Source organism: Tupaia chinensis, unplaced genomic scaffold, assembly GCF_000334495.1.
Source record: "Tupaia chinensis unplaced genomic scaffold, TupChi_1.0 Scaffold143651_1, whole genome shotgun sequence".
In the NCBI taxonomy this organism is placed as follows: domain Eukaryota; kingdom Metazoa; phylum Chordata; class Mammalia; order Scandentia; family Tupaiidae; genus Tupaia; species Tupaia belangeri.
Window position 1 is genome coordinate 1,842,201 of NW_006203500.1, and position 8,466 is coordinate 1,850,666.

At 54.1% G+C, this 8,466-nt stretch overlaps 1 protein-coding gene across 5 annotated transcripts in view; it reads left to right on the forward strand.

Annotated features, from left to right (window-relative positions):
* CDPF1 (cysteine rich DPF motif domain containing 1) overlaps window positions 1-8,210 on the forward strand; it is a 9,003-nt gene extending 793 nt beyond the window's left edge. The window contains exons 1-4 of one of the 5 annotated variants that reach the window (XM_027766758.1): window positions 2,941-3,276; window positions 4,724-4,836; window positions 5,966-6,077; window positions 7,645-8,210. In XM_027766758.1, the coding sequence (XP_027622559.1) occupies window positions 3,226-3,276; window positions 4,724-4,836; window positions 5,966-6,077; window positions 7,645-7,791 (423 nt within the window). In that variant the 5' untranslated portion in view covers window positions 2,941-3,225 and the 3' untranslated portion in view covers window positions 7,792-8,210. The other 4 variants (XM_014582585.1, XM_014582584.2, XM_014582582.2 and 1 more) reach the window with 4 other exon arrangements.
* Window positions 8,211-8,466: the final 256 nt, after the last annotated feature.

The window sequence follows — 8,466 nt, forward strand, 5'->3', positions numbered from 1 at the left end:
GGGACAGCGTGATGTGCCTGCCGGTGAAAAGGCAGCGCCCCAAGTGCCTCGGAGGAGTCTTAGCCCTAGAGCACGCAGGAGAAACGGACTTAGGGCACATCGAAACTACGATTTCAGTTTCTTTTTTTTTCAATTTTTTTTTTGAGAGATTTTCACTGTAGGGCGCGTGCGCTCGCCAGACAGACAGAGAGAGACATAGAGACAGAAAGCGAGAAATCACCCCCCATGGGGGATGGTCACGCCGCAATCTCTTCTCCTCCATTCTCCTCTCGGGATCTTGGGCACGCACGCACACGCGCCCGGCGTGAGTTTTAAGCCACCGGGTCCGGGACACGAACCGCGGTCGACTACGTGGGAGTCCAGCGACATAGCCATTACGCTAACTGCTGGTTCCCTGATTTCAGTTTTTTTAAAAAATCGCCCATAACCCGTGCTTGCAAAGTGTGCGCCTGTGGTTATCCAACCGCTTGGTACACTGCATTCGCGTTCTGGAGACGGGAGGGCCTAGCTAGGGCAAGACCCGCTGGTGAGGTTACATTTAATGGGAACCTGGAAAGATGAGCAGAAATTCTGGGGGAAAGCAACCGGGCGAGTTATGAAAGCATAGCTTTTCTTGCCCGGTCAGGCGGCCGAAGCCACAGGGCGACCAGTTGGCCCCAAGCGAGAGTAAAGAGATGTAGACCCAGCGGAGACCTCGGGACAGGTGCTAAGGGGTGCTACCCCAGCAGCTGAGAACCCACCTAAGGAGTTCCTGAAATACTACACCTCAAAGCAGGCCTCTCCCTATTTAGGGAGAGGTTCCAGAACCTTGCTGGGACCCCAGGTCCAGGGTGCTCAAGTCCCCTATGTAAACCAGCTGGGCACATAAAACCTACACACATTCCCGCATACACTTTAATTTTGAGATTATAGAACAATACAGTGTGAATGCGAAGTAAATAGTTGTTGTACTGTATTTTAAAAATGTATATGTTTACATTGTTATTTTTAACTTTCACTCTAATTTTGGTGCATGGGTTGAGTTTGTGGACATGGAACTGCGTGTCAATTTTATATCAAGAGTGGATGGGTGCAGGGAAGACAGACCCCCGGGAGCCACAGAGATGGCAGTTCACCTCAATCTGGGCTCTTCTCTGCATTTGCTGGGTGTTGGTGGGGCAGAGCAGGAGATCAGAAAGCTTTCTTGGTGGTGAAGACCTGGAGGCTCCTGTCCGGATCCTTCGTGCAACAAAACCTGAAGACCACTGAGGATGGGCAGCAAATCATGTCACATTCCACCCGGTTGAAACCCTATTGCAGGCCACCTGGTGGCATGGCGGATAGGGCGGCTGGATCCCACTTGGCCTACCGTCCCATTTGCATCCTGGACCCAGCAGCTTGAAAAACACTAAGCCCGTTGTATGTGCATGCCCAAAATTCTGAGGAAAATGGAGGCGAAGGGACTGTGGTGTGGCCACCCACCCCTGGGTTGTGCCTTTTTTATTTTCTGTCTGTCTCTCTTCTCTGGTGAGCTCATGTGTCCTGTAGCAAAACTTCAAAAAAAGAAAAAAAAAACTTACCACTAGAGGCCCAGCAGAAAGACAGAAGGGCTAGTGGTCTGGCAGGCTTCATGGAGGAGTGTCTCTCCTGCACTCTCTCCCTCCATCTCTCTCTCCCCTCTTTCTCTTTCTGGGAAATGCATGAGCCCTCTGGCAAATAGTTAAAAAAAACAAACACCCTGATTATTCATTGAAACTATTGAAAGCCAATGATGAACTCTCTGGGGCAGCAGGTGGAGATGTGGGCAGCCTAAGGAGGAACAGCTGGAGGTGGGAGTGCAGGGAATATTTGGAGGACAGGAAATGGCCATCAGAACTGTGGCCAAGGGTGTGGGGGGAGCAGTGTGGAAAAAGCTGGTACCCACATTAAGTAGGCCTTGAAAGCCAAAGAAGGAGGAGTCTGTGTTTGAGGTGGGAGAGATGGGCTCTCCCTGAGCCTTGAGTTTTGGAAAATTCTGTTGAATTGCTTTTTCTACATCTATTGAAACGATTATGTAATTTTCTTAATTTGTTCTGTGTCTATCCAGATTTGCATTAGTTTTCAAATGTTAAACCAACTTCGTTTGCATTCCTGGGGTAAAACCCCTCACTTCTGACATTAGGCTTTCCTTTTTCCCTTTTTAACATTATTGTTCATTTCCTTCACAGAGAGCAGTGGGTCTTCACACTCTGATGCCCCGCCCCCCAGCCTCTCAGCCAGCCCGGATCACAGGAGTGATGCGGGAAGCCAGCTGGCACCTTTGTTGTGGCCACCAGCGCTGTGTAGCTACCTCTACTCCTGTGCCGCTGTGGCTTCTCACATATGACTCAATTCTATGTGCTAATATTTTCTTAAAGATTTTTGGATTTCTGTCTATGAAGGATACTGGCTGTAGCGTTTCCTGTAGTAGTTTTGTTTGGTTACTGGTATTGTGATAGGCAGTTAGCTAGAAATGAACAGGCAGCCCTAAGAAAATAGCAGAAGGACACCTGCCACATCAACCACAACTTACTAGGAGTTACAAGGAGACATCTGTAGAGACTTTATTAACGTTTGAGAGGTTGACCCTTAGATGTTTCTCTCTCATCTCAGGCTCTGCCAGAAAGTAAACTCAGTTTTTAAGCAAACTTGAATACCCTTAGCAAGTAGAGGGATGCTGAGAGCTTGAATGTTCTATATTTTAACCCTGTAATGGTATTAGTAGGTGACCACAGATTTTTATAGTGAAAAGCCTGGAAAGTTTAAAAGAACAGATTAAAATAGTTTAAAAAAACAAACACACACACACGGTTTAGGGCCGGCAGAGGGTGTGGTGGTTAAGGGCACTAGACTCCTACGTGGCCAACTGTGGTTTGAGTCCTGGACCTGGAGGCTTGCTTTCTCACTTTCCCTCTCTCTCTCACTCTGTCCCTCTCTGGTCCAATTAAAACAAAGAAATAAAGTTAAATATAAAATAATTATAAAATAAAAGGAAGTGGTTTGTCATAGCATGCCATAGAATTTTTAGTTTTATTTAGTTATGTGTAGGCCAGGCATCCCTTGTTTCCAACTTCTTTTGCAGCCAAGCATATCACAGGAAACTGAGCCTCCACCTCTTGTAACAGTATGAGGGTCAAACATTCCCAGTGAGAGGATGTGCCCCAGTGGGGAGTCTGTCAGAATGGAAGACTGATTTTCCATCTAGAAGGAGAGAAGAAAGAAACAGGAATGGAATGTAGAGGCCAGAGGCATCCCTACAGAGCCACAGAGCCGGTCCAGGTAACAAGCCTCCAGTGGGTTGTGCCTCCAGTGGGCTGTGCTAACCGACTGGAGTGAAAGAGAATGGAAGGATGTCTTCCCCTCAAGCCCCAGAATTAGCACGCCCATATCCGGGGCCGGTGAGCCTCTAAGCATCCTGTTCCAAAAGCCTGGGACCATTTGGTAGCTTCCCAGAGTTCCTCCGAGAGCGTCACCAGGAGCTGGGTGGGAGAATGGTCTCTACAGATGGTCTCCTTGTAACTCTGACAAGTCGTGATTAGCGTGGCAGGTGTCCTGCTCTTTTCTTAGGCCGCCTGCTCATTCCGAGCTAACTGCCCATCCCAGTATCGGGGTGTAACTGGTGTCTTTGGTCTCTGTGAGTAATGGCCTTATGACATCACTGCGCAAAAGCTCTTTCTCCTCTGGTTTGGTTTTTCTGCTAGAGACCATGTGTGTTTGTCAAAGAGGGACAGAGAGAAAAACCTCGCCGTTAGGGATGGTCACGCAGCAATCCCTTCTCATTTTTCCTTTCAGGAGTTTTGGGAAGCTGCTGGGTCCAGGATCTGACCTGCGCAGCCACAGTGTGGCATCCAGTCATCTTAATCAACAAGTCACCAGATGACCCGCATGACTGGTTTTATTTTTTTTAATTTTTAGAGAGATTTTTTGCTGTAGGGTGTGTGTGCTCACTGAAGAGAAAGAGAGACAGAGAGACAAAAAGTGAGAAGTCACCCTCCGGGGGGATAGTCACAGCTGCAGTCCCTTCTCCAGTTTCCTCTTGGGATTTTGGGCACGCACACACACACAACCCTCGCATGAGTTTCAAGCTGCCTGGTCCAGGGCTCAAACCACAGTCGACTACATGGGAGTCCAGCAACTAACCGTTACACCATCTGCTGGTCCCCAAGTGACTGATTTTAAACTTTTATTTTTTGTTCTAATAGGGCGCTTGCACTCACTGCAGAGACAGACAGACACCAGGAGACTGGCCACACTTTTTCTAACGAGCACTTACTGCTATGGGTCTCCCTGTGCTGGCTAAGTCGGCCGTGTCCTGCACAGTTCAGAATGTTGTCGTCTTAGTTTTTGTTTTGTTTGAGATCCCTTCCGATCTCACTTGTGATTTCTTATTTGAACTATGGTTTCTTTAGAAGCATGTTTAATTTCCAGATGTTTGCAGATTTTCCAGGTGCCTTTCTATTGCCGACTTCTAATTGGATTATTCTGGGCTGGAGCTCATACTTTATGACTTCCGTCTTTAAAGTTGGAGGATGGCTTTATGGCCCAGCGTGCAGTGGATTTGGGGGGTAGCTTCTGTGCATGTGGAAACAGCAGGCTTCCCTCTACTCTGCAGGTCCTGTCGGGGGGCCTGGCACGCCGAGGGGGAGCAGTACGCAGCGGGCAGCGGCGGCCTGGGCCACGGTGGGTCTCAGCTCTGCAGTGACGGCCCTGTCTCTTGGTCTCACAGATGGCACTGGAGGCCGAGCGCCATGCCCTGGGTGTGTTTGAATGCCAGCTCTGTGCCTTGACGGCGCCGTACAGCTACAAGGGCCAGAAGCCCCCCAACACGCAGTCTGTCGTGTGAGTACACGTTTTTGGAGCCAGTGCCCAGGAAGCGTGTGCCAGAGCTGCCTGGTTCTGGCATATGGCTGGGGCCTTGTGCTTTCACCCATCCCGGCCTGGGCTCTGGACACTTTGGTCATGAGGGAGGCCGGGCAAGGCTCGAGGGCCCTCCTACTCTCCCACAGCACCAAGCCAGATTCTCCGCATTCAGCCCAGATTTCAGCACCTGATCCAGCAAGGGGGTTGCACCACTGTGGCCTGGGCCACAGTAGCCCTGCAGCTGGAAACAAAGCAGCCGCGGTGGTCCCTCCCGTGGGCCTGTCCTGCTTGCTGTTCCTGCTGGTGATGGTGTAGCGGGATGCTGTCCTCCCTGCAGTGCATACGCTGGTGGGAGTGAGTCCTGAGGCCCAGCTGCCCTGAATCTGCCAGGGGCCTGGACTAGAGCAAGGGGTCCTAGGTTTGGTTTGTCTCTCTTTGTTTTTAAGTTTATTTATTTATCTCTCCATGAGTGAGACACAGAGAGAGAGAGACAACACCCCCAACAGGGTCTTGATGCCACAGTCCACACCCAGCCACAGCCATCGTGCTTCGCGTGTACTCAGGGAGGCCTCCAGGCACAAACCTGGAACCTTCCCACGTGTCAGTCTGGCAGAGCTCCGCGCTCTCCTGAGGTCAGTCTGTTGACCTTCAGCCTGTCTTCCGTCAAAGGCGGTTGCTGGAAGGCTGGCCAGCGTGCTGCTCACGCGGGACACTGGGGCAATGGCAGGCTGCTTCCCTCTGCTGCCCTGGAGCCTGGTGTGGGTCCGCCCTGTGGTCTGATCCTGATGCCCAGTGGGGTGCAGCCTGCCCACAGGGCTGCGTGGTGGGTGAGGTGCCGGTCCTTCCTGTGGGGAAGGAAGGGAGTGGGGTGGAAGGGAGACCTCGCAGCCCCACCCCAGTGAGTCAGGTTAGGTCTGGCAGCCCCCCACTTCTCTCCCCTGCGGCTGGTCTGGTTTTGGGTAGAGCATGGCCTTCCCATCATTACCCTGCAGCATGGCTGGATACCCGGGAGGCCCTGTGGATGTGTCACCCAGAGATGTCCATGCTGCCGTTGCATGGCCAGCACTGCTGTGGCGGTGTCCCCTGACTGCTGGCGTTCCCTGTGCAGGCTCCTGGAGGACAGCTACGTCATGAAGGACCCCTTTACCCCGGACAAGGACGGGTTCCTGGTCCTCGGCTCGCGGTGCAGTTTGTGCAGCAGGCTGGTGTGTGTGGGCCCGGTGGGTAAGCCGCGTGGGGCAGCCTGCCATGCCGTGGTGCCCCTCAGAGCCCTCCCCGTCACTAGGCAGGGGGCGGGAGAGTCTTTAGAGGCCAGCTGGCCCACTCCCTCACACTGGGGCCTTGCCCTGACCAGGGTCTCAGTCTGGAGGTTCAGCCCTAACCCACATGGTCCCCCACCATTGCCAGCATCACTTCCGGCCTCTGCTGCTTCCATGGACAGGGACCTTCTGGAAGTTTCTGGAGGAACTTCCCAGAGGAAGGAACTGCCCTTTCTTGCATTTACTGTACACAAGGCCCTGTGTCTAGGCCCATCCTGTCCGCCGGTGAGGCACACCTGTTCCGTAGGTGAGGGAACAGGTTCGCCTGGATGGCCGCACGCTCTCTTTGAAAACTCACAGTTGATGGTGTCATAGCTGTTCCTCAGGGTGTGGCCATGTAACCAGAGTGGCCCTAGAGTCACTTTGACTAACTGGTAGTTATTGGCAAGTGAGTCTGTGGGCCGAGGAGCTCTTCGAAGAACTGCAGTATCAGCAGCCACGTATTAGTGCTCTGAGCTGCTGGGCCAAAGCAGAGGGGCCTAAATAAAGCCGAAACGTACTTGTTCTTTTCCATCAGAGTCCAGACAGGCGCCCTGCCTACGAGGCACCACTGCCCTCTGCGTGTAACGTCCACTGGGTCTGCTGCGGCTGTCGGCCCTGCCTATGAGGCACCACTGCCCTCTGCGCGTAACGTCCACTGGGTCTGCTGCGGCTGTCGCAGCTCCTGCTATCACATCTGCATCCCAGTGGGATGGGACAAGGGAGCCCATGTCCATTCCTTCAAAGGATCTGGGGGACACATAGCTGATGGCATCCTGACCAGACTTAGTCATGTCGCTGTCTCCAGTGGCGGAGGGGCTGGGGTGAGGCACCACTGCCCTCTGCGCGTAACGTCCACTGGGTCTGCTGCGGCTGTCGCAGCTCCTGCTATCACATCTGCATCCCAGTGGGATGGGACAAGGGAGCCCATGTCCATTCCTTCAAAGGATCTGGGGGACACATAGCTGATGGCATCCTGACCAGACTTAGTCATGTCGCTGTCTCCAGTGGCGGAGGGGCTGGGGAATGTCATTCTTAGCTGGGTGTAGGGTACCAGGATCTCAGGCCTTCTGGTGTTAAAGGTCATTGTCAAGAAGGACATGGTGGGCCGGTTGTGTGTCCTACCCACAATCGCCACTTGTCCACAGCCTCTCGGGTCTGCAGGGTGCCCCTCCCGTCCCTTGCTGCTCCAGCACCTGTCCGACTGTGCTAAGGGGAGCCGGAGGGACTCCAGCAGTTCCCGCTCTCTGGGTGTGGCCCATCCTATGGCTTCCCAGTGTTACTTCACCTGGAGGGAGCCGGGCAGGTCCTGGCAGTCCCCGCCTGGAGAGGCCAGCCGTACCATCCGGATGCCGTGCCAGGCCCTTGTGCCCCAGCCCTCTCTCTTGCTGGCCTGGCTCTGGGCACCCTGTTCTCCGTGTGTAGCAGAGGGCTGGCTGGCGTCGGGGAGAGGCATGTGCCTGGACACTTGGCCCCTGCTCTTCTCTAGGAATGCAGCCTGTTCTACTCCAGGAGGCTCTGCCTCCCTTGTGTCCAGGAGAACATCAGTGCTTTTCCCCGGGAAATCCGGCAGGACTTGGAGAAGAGGAAAGCGCCATCCAAGAGGCCCTCCAGCCAGCCCAGTTCTCGCACGTGAGCGTGGCCCGGGCCGGCCTGGGGTGTGGGTGCCACTGGATGGGGAGCCCCTGTAGCTGGCCTTGCTTCGGGATGGACTGCAGCTGCAGCCTCTGCATCCCGAGGGCGTGGTTCCACCTGCAGTAGCAGCACAGGAAGCTGAGCCGGACAGCGGGTGCAGGCCAGACACGCGGGGCCACTGGCGGGCCTCCCAGCACTCCCATGGGGCTGCACCATCGGCGGGACGGTTCACCCAGAGGCCACTGTCAGTGCACGGCAGATGGCTGTGACGTCCCTGAGGACAGTCATGGGCAGCCCTGCCCGAGGGACCAGGCTGGGAGTCTGCGGGGGTGGGAGTCTCATCCTCGTGCCATGCTCGGGAAGTGTTTTTAGTCTTGACCATGTATTATGTTTATAATTTAAACCCTGACAACCAGCTAATGTTTGAAGCGATGCCTCCACTGAGACCCTTGGAGACCCATATTCTCTGCGTGGGCACTGGGGTGGCTGTGGGTAGGGTCTCCTAGGCACTGTGCTTGGGATTCTGGGCTTTTCAGTTTCCTCGGACTCTGGCTCACCTCTGGTGTGGACTTCTGTCACCCACACCCACCCCAAGGCCGTTGGACTGCTCGCTTCCCCTCGCCATCTTGAAGCCCACTCCGACAGCCTGCCCAGTGTCCCCGTGGCATGACACCCC